General features: G+C 37.7%; 1 protein-coding gene across 6 annotated transcripts in view; it reads left to right on the top strand.

Annotated features, from left to right (window-relative positions):
• Positions 1-21,237, top strand: part of oxr1a (oxidation resistance 1a) — a 389,372-nt gene that overhangs the window by 364,879 nt on the left and 3,256 nt on the right. For 5 of the 6 annotated variants that reach the window (XM_007242109.4, XM_022668688.2, XM_049467527.1 and 2 more), the window contains 5 exons: positions 12,078-12,158; positions 15,384-15,509; positions 18,592-18,744; positions 20,054-20,149; positions 20,305-20,378. In XM_007242109.4, coding sequence (XP_007242171.3) covers positions 12,078-12,158; positions 15,384-15,509; positions 18,592-18,744; positions 20,054-20,149; positions 20,305-20,378 — 530 coding nt within the window. The remainder of the gene's footprint in view (positions 1-12,077; positions 12,159-15,383; positions 15,510-18,591; positions 18,745-20,053; positions 20,150-20,304; positions 20,379-21,237) is intronic. The other variant, XM_022668689.2, reaches the window with a different exon arrangement.

The following is a 21,237-nucleotide window of genomic DNA, read 5'->3' as shown; positions in this document are numbered from 1 at the left end:
GCTACAGAATATAGTAGCAAGCCTTCTCTGGAGAGTAGAGACCGAAGAGACTCAAGGATAAACACTTTTTAACTTTTTTAAATATCTCTAATTTCAGAAAAACTAAATAAATGAGCAGGTGTCCCAATACTTTTGTCCATGTTGACCAAATTCACAGCTATGTACACTAATCTCTTTTACAAAAATGATTCTTTAAAGCTCAAAACCAAATGGTTATTCTGTGGCATTATTTAGTTAACCTTTGTTTTTAAGAGTGTAGTGACAGTTCACACTGATATTTATACAGTAAAGTGAACCATACGTTTTTGTTGTATCTGTTCATTGAAGGTCAGTGCGTGTGCAGTTCTCCTATGAGACTTCATTAAGTACAGGGTGCAGAGGTGTAGTAAAAAGCAGGGAGCATGCGTCTTCATCGGAAATAATGATAGTCTGCAATCTGGAGTGAGCTATGCTGAAACCAATCCACCCCCCGATGAAGAGAACGATACTGGAGCTGAGGCAGCAGTTTAAATTTTAATGTAAATCAATGATGTAGGAAACAAAGTAGACTGATTTGTCATGCGTAGTCTTGTGGAGCTGACATGGCCTCATGGTCTCGTGGTGTGAATAAGTAAAGTTTCCTTTCCCTTGAATGTAAGTGAACGTAAACAAGCTCTGTATGACCTCTGGCTGTTAGTTTGTGTTGAATTCCTGATGTAAAGTCAAGTTTTAGACCAGCTTCTGATGGTTTTGGAAGTAACTGTACTCTATTCTCAAAAGCTAACTAGTTAACTAGCTCTTGACTAGCTTAGTGGTCTTGCTTAAATTTCGATTTTGGTCATTCTTGGCCATACTAGTTTATATTGGTCACCCAGCTTGGCTTTGCTGGTCATGCTGGTTACTAGGGGTGTACGATAGTATTGATATATTAAAGTATTGCAATATTTTATGTTGCAATACTGTATTGATTTTCATTAAAACACATTGATTTTTAATTATTACTTTAAATGTAAAGTTTGGTGTCAGATAGTGTTTAATTTATCGTTTTGTTTAAACCCCACCCTCTAGATAGCAGTGTTGTACTCTCTCATTAGATCCCACTGTTCTGAAAAAATTTGTTCGATTATTTAAACAATAGCAATATATCACCTTGCTTACAGTATTGCAGTCTCTTGCAAAATATTATGGAGTTGTTACTTCTGTATCATGATATACAGCTCTGGAAAAAAATAGGGGACCACTTTAAAAATTATGAGTTTCTTTGATTTTACCAAATTGAAAACCTCTAGACTGTAATCAAGCAGAAGATGGATGATTACAAGACACCAAACTAATCACTGGTTGAATTCTTGCACCAGGAGTGGCATAAAGTTATCCAAAAGCAGTGTGTAAGACTGGTGGAGGAGAACATGCCAAGATGCATGAAAATTGTGAATAAAAACCAGGGTTATTCCAACAAATATTGATTTCTGAACTCTTAAACTTTATGAATATGAACTTGTTTTCTTTGCGCTATTTCAGGACTGAAAGCTCTGCATCTTTTTTTTTTTTCAGCCATTTCTCATTTTTTGCAAATAAATGCTCTAAATGACAATATTAGAAAAACTGTTTTCTTAAATAACAGACCTGTGCTTCTTCCATTCTGCATTGTTCATTAACATCATTCTGGACAGGTTTTACACAATAAATAATTAGTTAAAATTATAAATTATAGTTAAATAGCTTAGTTTTAAGGCTCTACTTAATAAAAAATTGGCTCAGAATGACCGTTTATGGGTTGGGCTTGGACAGAACGTGCACAGGCTCAGGCAGAGTTTTTTTTTTGGGCCCAATCTAAACTCCATTGGTTATCTAGCTTGGTTAGTTTGATCATGTGACCTATGCCTTAGTTAGCCCTGTCTGGTACTTAGATTTGGCATTGTCGTGTTCATACATATTAAAATAAACTAATAAATAATAGTTTTGCCCTCACAAACACGGTTTCAGAAACTCAGCAGAGTGTGGCCTTGCTTTGGGCACATGTGTGTGCTGCTGATAAGGAAGGGCTTGTAGTAGAGCTGCTAATAAAAACATGTGCATTAGAAAAGATAAAGCTGTGCGATCACTCTTATTTTGCAGCGAGCCAACGTGTTTTATTTGTTGGAAAATTCCAGCTCGATTTGCTCGAGTATTTGTACTGTGTTACTTTACTTAAGTAGAAATGTTGATAATTATATACTTATACTTTACTGGAGTAAATATTGTTCAGAAGACTTTTTCTTCTACTCCTTTACTTCTAGAGTTTCACACAATTTTCGTAACTTTCTAATCCTTATATAATAAAAAAAGCCTTGTTATTTCATTTCCGCTTGTTTTTATTCTGGCTTCCCATCATTTAAAAAAAATATACAGATAATTCTCTCAACTCAGACAGAGAGAATCTGTCGGTGATAGGATGTAGAGAAGTATAAACATAAACCACAAAAACATAAACTCCCAAAGCCCTAATCTGTATTGTACTAAAATGCATAATTTTTTAATGGGCATGTATGCAGCTTTAATAAGTAAATAAAGTAGCTTTTAAATGATATTCTAATTTTTTTCAGCTCTGGAAAAAAATTAAGAGATCACTTAAGTTTTTTGAATTAGTTTCTCTGATTTTGTAATTTATAGGTATATGTTAAATTAAAATGAACATTGTTATTCTATAAACTACAGACAGCATTTCTCCCAAATTCCTAATAAAAATATTGTCATTTAGAGCATTTATTTGCAGAAATCGAGAAATGGCTAAAATGACAAAAAAGATGCATAGCTTTCAGACCTCAACTAATGCAATAATAATAAGTTCATAAACATGAAGTTTTAAGAGTTTAGAAATCAATGTTTGGCTTTTAATCCTGGGTTTTCATGCATCTTGGCATGTTCTCCTCCACCAGTCTTACACACTGCTTTTAGATAACTTTATGCCACTCCTGGTGCAAAAACAATCAAGCATTTTAGCTTGGTTTGATGCTTGTGATCATCCATCTTCCTCTTGATTATATTCCAGAGGTTTTCAATTTGGTAAAATCAAAGGAACTCATCATTTTTAAGTTCTCTCTAATTTTTTTCAGAGATATATATTTATGTGGAAGGCGTGTGTTTGTGTCTTTAAACGTGGCCATCGTCAGCGTGCGTGAGAGGCGGGCGCTCGTAGTCTGCGAGCCTATCAGAACGCGGCTTTGCCCTCGCAGCGATGTGTGATTGGCTGGCGGCGCCGTCGGTCAGCCCGGTGGTGAAGCGGTTGAGACAGCCCCTCTCAGTTCTGCTGCTCGCTGTGTTTTCATGGGTCTCGGGTCGGCGGAATCGGCGGTTTGGAGAATGTAACTGCAGGAAGCGGCCTCGCCTCGATTCGACATGTTTTCTAGGACGGTGAAGGAAGTTCGGCAGCTGACTCCTAAGTATACTTATGTACGTTAAAGTCCGCTGGGCTCGCTGCTGGCCGTCCGGAGAGTCGCTAACCTGAGTGGGAGAGCTAGGCTTAGCGGGTTAACTGCACTTCAGAGCGGGCTCAGAGCAGGCTCTCCCGGGTCCGGGGCTGTTTTAGAGGTCGGCTGGGGGTCTGTGCTGGCTGTGCTGGGGTTGTTTTGGTCTTTAAGATGAGGAGAAATGTCTGAAAGCACGTGCTGATCGGTTCCTCCTCTCTTTTTGCTCCTGCTGGCTAATCTAGCGAAGTTACCCCGGGCTTTTATAGTGGCTGTTCTAACCCTAACAACAACAATAACAACAGCAGCAGCAGTAGCAGTAGTTTGAGCCATACAGCTGGAAACTAGTTAACTGAGTCTGTGTTTTGAGGACTGTTTCTTACTGACTGTTAAAGTTAGAAGCTGACTTTTTATGGGATTAACTAGCTTGTGTTTCCCACGTTATTGCTGGAGTAGGTTAATTGTTAATAAAGAGCTGTGATATATTTAACAATAAACATGTATGAGTTTGGGGACACAAAACCGTAAATTGCAAAAAAGAGATCATGTTAAAAATCGTATTTCTGTATACAAATATGTACACAAAACAGTAAGTTACTATGAATTATTTCACATTAAAACATCTAATGCCATTTGGCCATTTGATCTTATTCACTATCAAAGTTACACTTGGCTTTAATGACTATTGACCAGATGGGTCTGACAACAATGTGTCCCTAAAGCAGTGTTTCTATGACTGTAGCTAACTGTTAAAGTTGTAAACAGATATCTTTTGGTCTAAAGTAGCTAGCTGGTGATTGTTTCTCATTGTGGTGCATTTAAGAGTGCAGAGACTGCAGTCTTTGGGAACATACAGGCGTTAACAGTGTTTGGGACGTGGCTGGAAGCATACCTGTCAAGTTTTAGATTTAAAAATAAGGGATATTTTCCTACGTCCGATTAAAGCCGTCCCACCAGCCCAACGAAGGTTCAGTATGCCTTCCATTTTAAGACAGGTTTACAAGAAATCTAAGATAACCACATGTGAACCATTTACAGACTACAATTAGATTATCAGAATCTGATAGGCCTACCTTTGTTGACACTGAAATTTTGTGGACATTCCTACATGTGTCATTCTTTTAATACAGCCAAATTAATAACCCTTTTCTAGATTTTTAAAAAAGTTAAGATTTCATGTCTTTTTTGGCATAAATGCACTCTTTTATATGATATATGTTTTATTTATTTAATGGATTTAAAATTGAACAAAGGGTGCACAAATTCTGCAAAATGACTGTTGGTGACCTAAAAATAGTATCATGAGCTTTTACTAAAAAGACATGGACCAGATATATTCCATCAGTAAAAATTAGTTCTAATGGGGTCTACATAATTAATACTTTTTAATTAATACTTCTTTCTGATCATTTCAGTTAATTTCGGTCCTCTCCACATTTCACAAGCTGTAAATTTTTTAATTTTTAAAAGGTTTAATCTGTGTGTTTTTATTCGGAGACGAGTATTTTTAAGCAGCTATAAGACAAATCTCCTCACAGTTTACATGATTAGCCTACCCTTACCTTTCTTTTAGAAAAATCTCCGTATATCCATATATGTTTTAACATCAGCTGCTCCGACTAGCTGCCTGAACTCACAGCGGGGGGCGGGGCGTCTTCCCCACACTGACCCTCATTTGCGCTCCGCAAAACCAGCAAGCTGATTGGCTGTTTCTCCTGAAAGGCGGGACTTTCTTCTTGAACCGGTACCACGATTGGTTAAGAGACACAGAGCGGTAAGTGCCCTGTCTCCTCAATAATAAAGTTTTTAAAATTTTATTATAATACGGGAAATTTACGGGAAAATACTAATACGGGAGGACGGCGGGAAAGAGGAGTAAAATACGGTAGTTTCCCGGCCAAAACGGGAGACTTGACAGGTATGGCTGGAAGGCTTTAAGTAAACGTTAGCTATCAGACTATAGGAATGTAAAGCTTGTGTGAGGGAGCAGGTGGGAGTGAACGGTGGAAACTGTGCTAAAGGTGACTTCTTTAGGAGTCAACTTGCTGGAGGAAATCTCAGTAAAAAGTGTGTTTTTTATGTGAATTCCTATAAATTTAAAACGTGCTCTTGAGTATAGTTTTAAAGGCTTGGTGTTTTGGGTAATGTAGCTATAACTAGGGCTGCACAATATTGGAAAATATTTACATTGCAGATGCCACCAGCCCCGCCCCCACCTGCACTCTGTCTTGCGTCCGAAGTCAGCGCAGAGCACTCAAAACCAGAGGAAAACAGCAAAACAACAGTAATCGGCCCTTTAATCAGGCATTAAATGGCTTTTTATAAGGTAAATAATAGTGTTTTTCTGGAATTAAAAGCATGAATTCAGCTGTAACTGGAAATATCAGCGGAAAACTGTGCTGGACTGAGGTGCACAGCTTTCGACACGTGCGTTTACAAGCATGAGCCCAGCCTTGTGGATTGAGGCTATGCGGTACTCCTGCCCCATGTCCTGCGATGTGACTATTGTGCATGCGCACATCGCAATGATAATGCTTAAACGATATATCATGCAGCCCTAGCTATAAGTATTAAAGCTGAAAACTAACTTATGTCAGAGTTAACTAGCTGGTGTTTCCCAAGTTTTTCTCAAGTAAATCAATGTCTGTCTAAAGCCCTAGCTTCTTAATGTCTAATCTTAGGTATTTTTGTCATCTACAGCCAGCATATCACTTACTGTGATAGTAGGAGAGTGATCAATTTGTTGAGCTGATTTATTAGTAATGAGATCAGCAGGTATTTCATGAAGATTTTTCAGTTGTCCTGATGAGAGTCTAGTGATCTATCAAGAATTTCCCCCCGGGGATCAATAAAGTATCTATCTATCTATCTATCTGAGTCCTGCTCTGTAGTACTAAACGTCCAGTACAGAATGATCTCACAGAAAATCCCACTGTCTGAAAGACCCTAAAATGTCCTTAGTGTCATCCTTGGCTTCCTGTGACCCTTTATGGTCTGGGGGAGGGGATCGTATTTTTATGGCTGCTGTAGTGTACCATTTCTTCTGAATTATTAAACACCTTAAAGTGGCAACTTGTTGGCTAAAAAGTTTTATTTACAGTGACACAGTGAAGTGCCAGATCACTGGGTCTTCTGCCTCTCACGGGTCTTGTTAGTGACCCACTGGCCTGTGAGGGTTACTCATTCCTGCTGTGTGTATCAGGGAATTACCGTATGTCAAGCAGTCACTTCCCAAGATGGCCGTCAAACCACCCACCTTATACCCACTGTGTACAAGTCAGCATTATCCCAGAGGTTCTTGACATATTTCTGCCTACATGCCATGATATACCCTGAGTGTGTGTTCATATGTGTGTGTGTGTAGAGCTAGGCCTTTCCTGATTGCATGCTTCATATTTTCTTTCCTGTCTATTTAAGTCCTGAATAATTGTGGCCTACATTTTGACATTACTATGTCAGGCTGAACCACATTGTTGGGCTTACCTCGAGGTAAGGCTGGCCAATATTAAAATGTATTCAAATTCACATCAGCAGAGCCTTTTGAGTGACACCTACTCAGTAGTAATATAACTAAGGGAAACTCCGAAGGGACATATCTTATTTTTAGACTTTATTTTACAGTATGCCAGTCTCAGATCATATTTAATTTAGCATTATTAAACTTAATAAGAACTCAAGATATTGCTCAGAAGTTACAAACCCATCTTTGTTTATATAGACTTATTTAGACTCTTGGACTGTGTTTTTTTTTTTTTTCTATTACGATCCTTAAGTAGAGCATTATCGCGCATTTTTGTAAACATTAACCAGACAGAAAGCTCATTTCCAGAGAGGAAGCATATTGTTTATTTAATATTCTGGATTTTAAAGCACCGGGTAAATAGCATGCACTGCAGTTAAATGCCAGATCATGAAAGTGTGAGTAAAGCACAGAAAGTAAGAGTTTATCCAGCTACAGATTAATCCACTGTTAACATGACCCCTGAGGATTTATTGAAATTATTTCTAATGTGTTATTCATATAAACAAGCTGTGTCTTGAGCAAAGATTTCATCTTTACAGACTTTTACAGTCTTCTTTTATTGATTTTGCCAGGTACAATGAGCAGTGCCCACCTAATGAAAACATCCACCATACATCTGGGAGTACAAATGCTCCAGACAGTTCTGTGAGAGAGGTGCATACCTATTGTTTAGATGAGATTCAGTATGACATAGCTGATCAGACCATCTGTAGGACCCAACTGCTTCCATTCACGGTTTTCTTATGCCAACTAATAAGAGATTAATCATTGCTTTATGAACACTGAAGTAGGGCTGATCGAATAATGGCTTTTTAAATGGAAATCACGATTTTATTATTTTTTTGATTATTTGAGTAATTTTGGGTATTTTAAAACCTATTGGCGCTTAATACTGAACAACATACAATTAAAGTTGTATGCCTTGCTGAAGTCTAAATGCTGTTGTTCTTGTTACTTTTACTATTATTATTAGTAGTGGTGGTAGTAGTGGTAATAATATATGGTAGGGATCAATGGCTTTTTAAATGGAAATTACGATTTGTATAAATGCGATTTTTCAATCGCAGGAGCTGCAGAGCCAATAGTTTGCAAGACGCAGCCTGCTTTTCTGGAGACGCGTCACAACTTGCAGCACGTGTGCCGTGATGTTGCCGCATTTGTAGTCCGTAGAGTGCTGGAGATTGTAGTCTTTGGGCTCATAGTCACTCCCATGCTCAGTGGGAATGACGGGAGGAGCAGAATGAGCAGCGTGACAATGTCTTAATGTGTTTCAGTTTTCAGACTTTTCTAGCTAGTACTTCCACTCACGCTTGTTTCACTTTTTTAATGCTCTGTTTAGATGTAGAGCTGGGCATTTTTACTGTTCATATCTATATCGTAATTGTAACGCAAAATTAAGAAATCTATTGTGATATTAATTTTACCCATATCGTCCAGCCCTGCTTAGATGTACGTTAAAACATTATTTCCTTGAAAGATACTGTATAAGCTACAGTCATAGAATGACATTTTTCTAGTTCTAGTTTTGATAACATAATCTGCCTTTTCCTAAAAAGTTGTTCTTGGTGATTTATTTCTATCAAATTTAGACTTTAGAATCAGAAGTTACGTTAGATGTTTTGCTCGTTTATGAATGATGACACCTTGAGCTCCTTCCTTCCTTCACACAAAAAGACCTAATGCATCGAACAAGAGAGACTATTAGCCAGTTAGCATCATGAGAGTCTGAGAGATGAAACAGGACAGGTTTGATTTAAAGCCGTCATCTTTTCTGCTGGAAGTAAAGCTCCTTCATTAGCTGCAAGGTCAAGTGCAGCAGCTTCAAAGGGAGCTGGTAGTCAGTGTGGCCTCTGAAGTTTGCTGCATTAGGCAGGCTGTAAACCTTATTAGCCTGGCCACCTCAGTGCGCTTTGCTGCAAATGATCATTAGACTGTAACTTGCTTAAACACAGTTAAATTTTTTTGCCGCTATATACGTTTACTCCTCTGGTTCCAACTTAACCTATATCTGCTAGATCTGTGTTATATATACATTTAAATTCTGCTAATTAAAAAACATACTGACTCAAAATACACTTGTGATGTAAACTAATAGCATGGTGCCCAGTGGCTTAAATTTTATTTTATTTTTTTAGTTTTAGTTTTTTGATTATTTGAGTAATTTGGGGTATTTTAAAACCTATTAGCGCTTAATACGGAACAACATAATAATACAGAATATACAATTAAAAGTGTATGCCTTGCTGAAGTCTAAATGCGGTTGTTCTTGTTACTTTTACTATTATTATTATTATTATTATTATTATTATTATTATTAGTAGTAGTAGTAGTAGTAGTAGTAGCAGTAATAATATATGGTAGGGATCAAATCTGCAGTATCTTTCGTTACAGTAGGTGATTTATTAGTCATTTATCTTTTATAGCATATATTTCGTAAGATCCCTGTACAAATACGATCAAACATAATCTTGCAATACAAAAATAAACAAAATGAAAATTTAGATTTAATAAACTGGGGAAAAAGACAATAGTGCACATTTAAAATGTTAAAAAATAATTCGTATGATTTTTGTTTATTTGTTTTAAGACATAAGACATTTAAGCATTGCTAATTTTTCTAATTTTACAAAAAAATATATGATTTTTTTTTTTTTAAACATCAGTCAGTAAGTTTTAGGATTTGGGGTTTTAGAGCCCTCTCTGGTGAGAATGTATAATTACACAGAGCATGTAGAAGAGCACTTTCAATGCAGGTTGAGTTTCTATGTTATATTTTATGTTTTTGAGTCTGTTGTTTTGTTAATTTTGTTAATTTATAAAATACTGTCAAAATGTAGAGAGCAGTCACATCCATTAAACTGTCTAAACCACTCTTTTTTTAAATAAATGTTAGACATTGCAGGGTTGGTTGTGCCAGATGACTGATACCATTTAATTAGAATATTTTACTCCAGGAGTTTACTTCAGGAAACTCTGGAACACTACTGCTTTCACTTTAAAATAATACATGTTAAGGACTGCTGCTTCAAGTGTCAATATAACTACATTAACACAACCATATTGCTCAACCCTGTGTTGTATCCTATATGTATGTGTCTAATAGCACTCTTGCCTTTTTTTATTAATTGCAGTTAAAGCTCAAGTTGTAAGAAAATTCAGAGTGATTCCTCCTGTGTGAGTGTCTCAACATCACCTGTCACAGAAACAGAAGTCTGCTATGTTATTTTTTTGTGAGATATTTGTAACTGTGAGTTATTTCACAGTCATTACTCTGGCACCACTGCAATCTTATGTCTTATGCCTAGCAGAGAAATGGTGGAAAAAATAAGCTTCCCCATTCGGATCCACTCCAAGGTAGCAGTTGATTGTGGCTACATTGATTTAAAATGACAGACTGTCACAAACTTTCCGCTCCAGTGCATCAGTAAAGGCTCATCTAACTGCTTCACTGTTGCAGTTATGAAGTAAAGGCAGACAGCTGACAGAGAACATCTTAAACTCCACATGTCTGGATTGAATCAGTCGACCTTTTCCCTTTTCAGTCAGAGGACATTTCAAGCAGCAGTTTTTGGAGTAATTTAAGGTACTTTTACACCTATGTTTTTGATGTGGACCTTGGGACGAATCCGTCTGGTCCAGACAAAAGTACCAAAATTGTATCCGACCAAATGAGTTGAACTCAATCTAGGTCAACTAAGCCATGGTCCGGTTCATCTGCAGCTTTTCTAGACGGTTCAGACTCTAACAGAAGAAGAAAAAGAACTGATATTATGCTGAAATCTGATTCTCCTATTCGTGCAGGTGTGTTATGCAGCAGTATGGATGTTACAGATTATTAGATTAGGCTGGTGATTCCTGTATTTACTGTAGCTGTAGATTAACCTGTATGTAGATTAACCTAGAAACATAAAAAAGGAATTCAAGGGGATTTTTATTAAATCTGTTAAATATGCGTGCACATGAAGGTAATCAAATTCTGGCAGAGAGACAGAATTCAGTCTCTGGAAACCAGACAGTAGTCTACAAACCAATTATTGTCAAGTACAAGGACATGCAGCTTTTGTTAGCATAAAAGTTGTAAGTTTATCTCTGTGTGCTATTAGATTTTTTTTAAATAAACAGCTCTGGAAAAAATAAGAGATTTGATTTTAACCTAATTAAAAACCTCTAGGAAATCAAACCAAGAAGCTGAACTGCTTGAATTTTTCCACCAGGAGAGGCATAAAGTTATCCAAAGGCAGTGTGTAAGACTGGTGGAGGAGAACATGCCAAGATGCATGAAAACTGATTAAAATCCAGGGTTATTCCACCAAATATTGATTTCTAAACTTTATGAATATGAAATTGTTTCTGAAACTAAAGTGGTATCTTATTTTTTTTTCCAGAGCTATATATACACGCATGTATGTAATGTAAATGTAAACACATAAACCTTCTATCAGACTCTGCTCTGGAATTTTTTCAGGTGTGAAAACTTCCCGAAGCTTCTAAAGCTTCTGAATCAGTAGCTCCAAGGTTAATAATCTGGCACAGAGTCTCCAAAGCTGCCGTGCTCTTCAAAGCACTGAAATCAAAACATAGCCTCCTGACACTTTCACAGTAATGTCACTCACTTTGCGTGTTCAGCCGGTTTTCAAAAGCCGTGACGTAGCAACGAGCTCTGTACATTTCACTGGGCTAATTTTAGCTTTGGGAGCTGTCAGCTAGCTCGAGGTATCTTGGCAACTAATGCAACTAATAAAACAATTAAGTCAACCAGATTGCAGCTTGGCGAAGGTCTGGCAGTCATCAGCTGTGGGTTGTTCATTAGGACGGGGCATGCTTTCTGTCTCAGGAGCTCCTGCTGCAGACTACGTAATGAGAGAACAGTTTACACAACCATGCAAAACACCTGCCTTACCTTGCTCGTATTTTGGAGCGCTTGGGTGAGGTGGAACAGGCTGTCTGTCACCAGCCACGTTTTGGGAATCGTATCAATCCCCAACCGTCTGACCATTCTGTAACGAAGGGTGCAGTGTCCCAAACCACACATTTCCTCCTTCCCTACTGCCCAGCTTCATGCTCACTACTCTGCTCATGCTTTCTATCCATGTTCAGCTGTGGCTTCTTCCCCCCTGTCTCTATACCAGGTAGTGTCAGTGACTGAGTACCACCGCCGGATCGATGCGCTAAACAGTGAGGATCTGCGTGCCCTGTGCAAACGGCTCCAGGTGCCTGGCCCAAAGCATAACCCTCTGGGAACTGTAGAACTCTCTTGTAGAGCCTCATAGCATTGGTTAGACTGAGCCACCTAGACTTTTGAGAGTCCATATGGTTGTGCTGTTTGCAGCTACAGCTATATGGTAGCAAACATGCTTATGTTTGCTGAGGACAGAAGCTTTTCTCTATTTTAGACTAAAATGTTTCCCAAATGCTTGAGCAGCAGCATTGCTGGGATGTTAAGCATAGCATAGCCTGATAGCCAAATGTATTAGAAACTGACCACTGATGTAGAACTAGAGGAGGACTAGCTGCTTTCTCACTGAAGACAATATGTACTGTGCTTGCCAGGTGTATTGATTGGCACAGAGTGAAAGAAGAGAGAGAGAGAGAGAGAGAGAGAGAGAGTGCTGCAGATCATTGCAACACTAAAAAAACATCCGTACATGAGTGCTGAACAATAATTAGTCAATTCATACAGTTTTTGGACATGATTTAAGTTCATTGATTAATTCAGGACTGCCCATTGTGCACTAATTGGTTTTGATGGGCAGTACAAGTGTCCAAAACTAAAATATATTGTCAGAAAAAAACTGTTAACAGGTCTTGACAGGTCTAATTTGATGTGTTCTTCAGTTCTTAATTACAACACATTAGTGGCTACCCTACTAGAGTGTTTTTCACACTATAAGGCTCACCAGATTATAAGGCTCACTGTCAAAAAACATCTCTTTTCTGTTCTATTTTCCTTTAAGAGACACTATAAACTTCTCATTCAGCAGTTGTTGCCGCTGGGGGTGGCTGGGGGTAGCTAAAAAAGTTAAGTAAAGATAAAAAGCTAAGTAAACAAAACTGTAATAAAAAAAGACTTTCTTTTGAAGTCAAACGAGGGCTGGATGTTAATCTACACAGATTTCTCACCTGAAAACTGTTTATTTTGTTCCATTTATTTACAGTAAGCTTAGATTGCTGAATTTCTCCAGTACTGAGGCTGGAGCTTTAGCATTAGCAGCTAACTGCTAGTTGGTAATGCTATTGCTACTCCAGCAGTGCTAGCCGGGGTTAGGAGCAGGCTACAGGCCGATAATACTCACCTCTGAATGGGGAAGTAGCGGCATATGCTAGCAGATAATGCTAATGCTACTCCAGAGTAGCGGAGTGGCTTTACTGCTCCTTACAACCTGACTGGTAAAATTGATACACAATGTGCACTGGCTTACAAGGTGCACTGACGATTTTTGGGAAATTTAAAGGATTTAAGTGTGCCTTATAGTGTGAAAAATATAATTTATATATACTTGGTAGCTGAACGTATAGCTTGCTAATTTTTACATACAGCTTTGTTTTAGAGGCTGCCTTCAATAGAAGGCCAAACTATAAGGCCAATATTTGCCAATTTAATTAAAAGTGCTGTATTTTGAAGTGCAGTGGCAAATGTTCAGTGTGAAAGCAGCTTTATACAATTTTTGCTTGGGAAAAACTGTAAAGTGTGGAGGGTAAATATACTTACTTTACAACACATTATCATTCTGCTACCACGAGTCACTGTAGTCTTATATTGGTTCATTTTTATTGATTGACAGGGCATAAAGTTAGATGAAAAAAAATAGAAACAGGTCAGCTAAAGTATGAAGTGCTCCATACATGGTTGGTGTGAATAATAAACTGGTAATTCAGTTTGGTTTGATTGATTGACCATAAATTGTGCTTGCAGTAAATAACTGAATTGCTGCCTACTGCTTTAAATCATATGCTGACTGCTGGCAAATGAATTTACCAGGACTGTAGGCAACTTTATCTCTCTAGGCTTAGTTATGAGCTTAGCTGAAAAAGTCTTGCATGTGATTTGAAGCTGTTTTTTGAATTTGGAGTGACATTTGAGCAATCTGATTGGCTGCTGCCTGGCAAAACTCAAATATTTGATGCTAAGTTGGGTAAAGTTGAGAAAGTCCCAGCTGTTCAGCACTCTGTTTCTTTGTTTTGCATCATTGCTGCTGCCACAATCCTCCATAGGCTCAAACAGCACCTGTCACTGTAGGAATAAATAGCAGCTGAAACAAAGGTTGTGTTTCTCTACTGTAAAGCAAACACATCATAAACCTACAAAGACTGACCAAATAGCCTGTGTACTACAGACCGGCCCTTATTGTAGATCTTTAGTCTCAAACTTTTCCTTAAGAACCACACATGAAATATGATAATAGGTTTATTTTGCCAGCCATTTGCCTGCTCTGCAGTGAAGGATGGCAGTGAGGGTGTGCAGTTGAAAAAGGAGGGAAGTTAGGGCTCCATAGAGTGATTGTTCAATTGTGTGGGATAGACAATGCAGGTAATTCAAGCAAGGGGTGTGTAACATGAGTGTGTCCAGGTCACAAGAGGCAAAGTGCTCTGTCTTTGCCACACTATTCTATGAAACAGACTGGCCCTGTGCATCATTTTCTCGCAGTACATTATGCTTAGTCACTTGATGTCTGTAGTATTTTGGATAGATATACTGTTTACATTCTTAACTCTATGTTAAGTTTAATTTTATTTATTATTTTTACACTTATATTCTGCAAAAAGATATTTCATTATTTCTTGTTTTAGCTTTGCTTTCTAGAACCGTAGACATGGTCTTTAATCAGTTTTTGCATAAAAAAAAATTAACAAGATATTTACACCCCTGCTCCTGGATTTAAGCCCAAACTCAATTCTAGACTCTAGACTGTTATAGAGCTTAGATGTGCACACACTTATACCAGATATACAGCTCTGGAAAAAAATAACAGACCACTTAAAAATTTAGTTTTACTTGATTTTACCAAATTGAAAACCTCTGAAATATAATCAAGAGGAAGATGGATGATCACAAGCCATCAAATTATTGCACCAGGAATTGCATTAAGTTATCCAAAAGCAGTGTGTAAGACTGGTGGAGAAAAACAGGGTTATTCCACCAAATATTTCTTAAAACATTTCTCATTTCCTGTAAATAAATGCTTTAAATGACAATATTTTTTATTTGGAATTTGGGAGAAATGTTGTCTGTATTTATAGAATAAAATAACAATGTTCATTTTACTCAAGCATATACATATAAATAGCAAAATCATAGAAACTCATTCAGAAACTAAAGAGGTCTCTTAATTTTTTCCAGAGCTGTATGTTAGCTGTGTAGAAAAGTAGATTTTTTTTTTTTACCTTAGCTCCAAGCCCACCAAAGCCACTTTACTTACAGTGTTCTCTGCCTCTAGATCACCACTAAGGAGGAGGTGAACTCCAAACATGGCACGTCCATCACAGCCAGCCTGGAGCCAGAAACCTTCAAGCCCAACATGACTGAACCCAGTGATCTGCTGGAGGCTGAGCAGATTGAGAAGGTAAGCTGGCATCGATCCTCTTATTGCTAGTTTTGTTGCTTGCGCTAGTTAGTTGTTTTCTTTCCAGGGTGGCGAATCTCTTATTGATCACCTCCTCCTTCAATAAGGTGCTTCCTCAAGCATCCTCCACTTATTGATCTTAGAGAATCCTAAATTAAGCAAACGGAGCAGAAGAGCAGAGGCAGCTCCGGGGTCAGTATTATTTGGTATAGAGTTGGTATGAGCTTGATGTGCTATCTTTATTGTTAAAAATGTGTGGATGTTGAATATTTTGATGGCTTTATTGCAAGTCTTGATATATCTTGAAAAATGGTGATATACACTGCACAATAATATTTCATTGGACCATCTTTACCTTTGATTGCTGCACACATTCACTGTGGCATTGTTTTAATAAGCTTCTGCAATGTTTACAAGGTACATTTCAATCCAGTGTTGCATTAATTTTTCACCAAGATCTTGCAGCAGCATTGATGATGGTAGAGTCTGACCACTGCTCAAACTCTTCTCCTGCACATCGTAAGATTCTCAGTGAGGTTAAGGTCTGGACTATGTGGTGAACAATCCATGTGTGAAAATGATGATCTCATGCTCCCTGAATCACTCTTTCACAATTCCAGCACCATGAATCCTGATATTGTCATCTTGGAATATGCTCGTGATCATCAGGGAAGAAAAAAAATCCATTGTTTGAATAACCTGGTCTATATTCAGTATATTCAGGTAGTCAATGCAACAAAATAGAAATTCGATTTTATTATTGCATACGATATGATATGGCACACCCCTAACTGAGCTAATAAAAAATACAAGAATTTTATCAGAAGTCAATGATCCAGAATGTTATGATACTAATAATGCTCTCCAAATATCTCCACATATCCAGGATTTAAGTAGAATAAATTATACTGGACAGATATAATCTGTCTTTAGTAGATTTATAATGGGAAAGGATTTGCTTTTGCTAAAAAAAGTAGTATCCTGATGTGATAATTGGAGGTGGGTGATATGGCATGATATTTCAGGGTATAATATCGTTCACGATATTCAAAGATGTTGGCGATATGATCGCGTACGGTACAATATGGCACACCCTTATTTTTTTACTCTTTTCTGTCATACATTTCTAAGCCTATTTTGAATATCATCTGGGCTTTAAGAACACTGATTTAAAAGAACTAAAAACTTCCTTGATTTATAAGTTGTTGTTGTTTTTTTTTCTACTATTTTTGCTGTGCATTTTTTTCTCTGTGTCCATATATTTCGATAAATATCATTTATCATCAAAATATCTTTAAATATTGTGATGTAAATGGTTTACCACATCGCCCATCCCCTTACCCTTATGTAATACTGGAAAAGGCTGACAGCCTTTTTCTTCCCGCCGTGACTTTGACGTTTTAGATCTGTTTGTTTTGAAGCCCCTGTGATATTGTAAAGACGGGCGAGTTTTGTTGAACTACACTAAGAGATGCCCCGTAGGTATCAGGCCTTCAATAGCATCAGCACTTTCTGAATAGATCAACTAAGGTGGCCTCTCGTCCAGTGCTTTATGCACCCCAAGGCCCATTCTGCTGGCAAATCAAATAAGGGCAGGTCATTACGCTGAGTAATCTAATGCACTCAAAGCTTGGTGGAAGCCTAGACTCGCCACAGGACAGAGAAAGCCCCACGTGGACTCGCATGCAGTTTGGAGTGCTGTCTCTGCACAGTCCATGTGTGTGTGTGTGTGTTTGTTTATGTGTGGGTGCACAGTGTTCTGTTAGCCTTTTTGTCTGCTGGTGTTAAAAGGTCAGTGCTACTGTAATTGTGCCCTGATGGCTCTGGCCTTTCAGCATTCAATTTCACTGCCATGATGTACCACTCTCCAACTCTTCCTCTGATGCAGCCATGTTTTCTTTCCTGTCTTCCTCTTTTTTTTTGCTTTGTTTATGTATCTAATCTCTATTCTATCTTTTTTTTCTTATTTGTACCCCTACCCCTTGTTTTTGAGTGTCATCCTTGCCCTTGGAACTGAGTTACAAATCCAGAGCTACTGGATTGTAGTTACTGTATTTTTCGCAATATAAGGTGCACTTAAAATCCTTTAATTTTCCCAAAAATCATTAGTGCGCCTTTTAATTCAGTGCACCTTATGTATGAATTGTACCAGTCAGGTATGAAGGAGCAGTAAAGCCACTCCACTGTACAGTGTTATACAGGAGTTTCAGGTTAGTTCTCCAGCACAGAGACTGGAGCAGCATTAGCTGATAACCACTATTTCCCCATTTAGAGGTGAGTATTATCAGCCTGCAGCCTGCTCCTAACCCTGGCTAGCACTGCTGGAGCAGCATTAGCATTACCCACTAACAGTTAGCCGCTAATGCTAATGCTCCAGACTTAGTGCTGGAGAAATTTGGGAATCTAAGCTTACTGTAAATAAACTAAAGCACTTTGCTCACACAAATAAACATATTTCAGATATTACAGATAAATCTGTGTAGAAATCCAGCACTCAATTGCATTTTAGTTTTGTTTCAGAAGTTCCTTATAGTGTCTTTTAAAATGCGCCTTATAATCTGGTGTGCCTTAAAGTGCGAAAAATACAGTACATTTCAGACATCATATCTCTTCAGTAAAGTTATTATAAGTTCTTATTTAAACTGTTCAATTCCCCCTTAAATGCAGCCATCTCAGGTGCAAAAATGTGACTGTTGCACCATTTAAGGTGGAACAGGAAATGTAGCTAGCTAATAAAATGTACTACTAGCAGATTGTTATACTTGTTATGAAGAAAATGGTCATAATTCAGCAATCTACATTATCTGAAGCTAAAGTAAATTAGCTAAAGTAAAGTTACTAGAGTTTGTGTCTTTTTTATTTTTTATTAAAGAGCATTTGTTTCAGTAATTTCTAATAACCATCTGTTTAGAGAGTTTCTGATAAAATCTTTGTTTAAAGACTTCACCATACACTTATGTCCCAACAAGAATTGGGCCTTAGCATTCTTTCTTCATGTTCTTATAGTGTCTCAATCCTTTCGCCCCCTATATGCAATCTTGCTTCTTCACTAATGATATAATCCCTGTTTTTATTTCCTCAGTTGGCCAAGCATCTCCCACCCAGGACCATAGGCTATCCCTGGACTCTGGCCTTCAGCACGTCTAAACATGGCATGAGCATCAAGACCCTGTACAGGATCATGCAGGGGCAGGACTCTCCTGTCCTGATGGTCATTAAGGACAGTGATGGACAGGTGAGGATCAGTATTTTGATTAAAAATGAGAGGACCACTTGGCAACATCTGAGCAACCACTTGGGATACCATTGTGTCCACCTAAAATAAAACCGCAATCACCTTTTAATACTATAACACTCATCTAGCAACAGTTACAGGAGCAACACCATAGCAACGACCTGAGATACCATAGCACCCACCTTGAAAAAACATTACAGCCACCTAGCAGCTTCATGCTTTTCTAGTCAATAAATATTGTTTAAAAAAGGTCAAATATAGATACTATCATATTTATTAGTGTTTCCCTAATTTGTGTACATGACCATATCTGTGAACTCCGTTGAGTAACTATTACTAATATTAGTATTAGGACAAGCAGTAAGACTTCACAGTTTTTTCATTGAATGGACGCGATTTTTCAATCGCAGAAGCTGCGGTTTAAATTATCCAATAGCCTGCAAGTATGTGTGTGAAGACATAGCCTGCTTTTCCAGAGACGCATCACAACCTTGGGCCACGTGTGCCATGACATCACCACGTTTGTAGTTCGTAGAGTGCTGGGTTTTGTAGTCTTTGGGCTCATAGTCACTCTGATGCTAAGTGGGAATGACAGGAGGAGCAGAATGAGCCGTGATCGATGTGGCAATGTCTTAATATTTATGTCTTTTAGCTCTGTCCAATAATAATTAAAAGCTGTGACACTTCAATAAATGTGGTTTAAAGAGGAATAAAATAAATATTAATACATAAATGCATTATTATGTATATACACACACACACATTTGTTTTATTTTTGTGGTTTGTTGAAATGTAAAAATAAACCTGCATTTAATCTGAGAACCCTGGCAATATTTAATGTGAAAGAAGTTTATAATTATATTTGATTGATAGATATATTAATAACTAATACAAGTTTAGGGTTCAATGGATTAAAATAATCACATAATCACAATTTAAATTGCAAAAGTCTGTGAAAAAATCACAATTACATATTTTGCCCAAATCATGCAGCCCTTAATTGTAGCTCCTCCTAGACTTTTCAGCATTGGCTGCCTGGCATTTTGTTATTAAAATATCCGTACACTGTGCTCTCATAAATTGTTTTTAAGAGTTTTATCAAAATGCCTAAATGTATGTGACAGTCTATTCAGTCTATATGCTTTTAGACTGTATTGCACATATTTATAATGCGTTTGTTTGTATGGTATCCTGCTGTCCTATTGTCTGTCCCAGAGGAAAGCACAGAAATATGCTTAATATTTATTCAAGGATTCTGACTCTATTTAATTTGCTTCTGCTCTCTAATGATATCTCTGTGTGTTTCCAGGTGTTTGGGGCATTAGCATCGGAGCCCTTTAAAGTCAGCGATGGATTTTATGGCACAGGAGAAACCTTCCTCTTCAGCTTCTTCCCAGATTTTGAGGTATGTGGTCTGAAATGAGCACTGCTGCTAAATGATGCCCTAAATTAAAGGAAACATAAATGCAGAAGAATCATTAAGTTGCATTTTCTTGTGTGGCTTTAAATGAGTTGATTATTTCATTAATTTTGTTTTTTATATTTATGTATGTCTTTTAGGCATATAAATGGACAGGGGATAACATGTTCTTCATTAAAGGGGACATGGACTCTCTTGCATTCGGTGGAGGAAGGTGAGTCTTTTTAAATAATATATTTTGTAAAGTGAATTCAGAATTTCATAACAAATAGAGATGCTCCCAAATGTCAGCATCTAAATCTATAAAACAGGTCACATTAAATTCCATTGAAAAGTAAAACGTTTTTTTCCTTCTCCTGTAAAATGTCAGTTTTTGAGATGCTGTGTACTGTGTGCTACATAAGGCGTTGATTAGAGATTGAAGTTTTCCGTTTTGCAGCTACAATCTTTGGACAAAATGTTTAGGATTGTTAGTCTTAGGACTTCAAGCCACACCCACATATAATATAAAAGAAAGTACACAGTCAAGCATGTCTCAATAGTCTTAGTGGAAAAATGCTTATAGTAGAATGAGTCATACTCACAAGCTCAGTGACTTAAGACATGAATGGCCGCGGGTAATGGGATCATTCAGCAGCAATGTAGGCCTATTTTTGGTCGCATTTACAGTGAAAATAATAGCAGTAAATGTCTTTCTGTACCTTAATTAGGGCAGGTTGTACTTGTGTACTAAAGTGTGTCTTTCTGTCTGTGTGTGTCTCTGTCTTTCTGTGGTTGTGTCTGTGTGTGTGTGTCTGTCTCTGTATGTGTGTGCATGTCTGTGTGTGTGTCTCTGTGTGGGTGTCTGTCTCTATATGTGTGTGTTTGTCTGTGTCTGTCTCTGAGTGTGTGTGTCTGTCTCTCTGTGTGTGTGTATCTGTGTCTGTCTCTGCGAGCGTGTGTTTGTCTCTGTGTCTGTGTGTATGTCTTTGTCTGTCTGTCTCTCTGTGTGTCTGTCTCTCTGTGTGTCTGTCTCTCTGTGTGTCAGTCTCTGTCTGTGTGTGTGTCTGTCTGTCTGAGTCTCTGTCTCTGTC

This window comes from Astyanax mexicanus, chromosome 1 (assembly GCF_023375975.1).
Source record: "Astyanax mexicanus isolate ESR-SI-001 chromosome 1, AstMex3_surface, whole genome shotgun sequence".
NCBI lineage: Eukaryota > Metazoa > Chordata > Actinopteri > Characiformes > Acestrorhamphidae > Astyanax > Astyanax mexicanus.
This window is presented reverse-complemented; position numbering and strand designations above follow the sequence as displayed.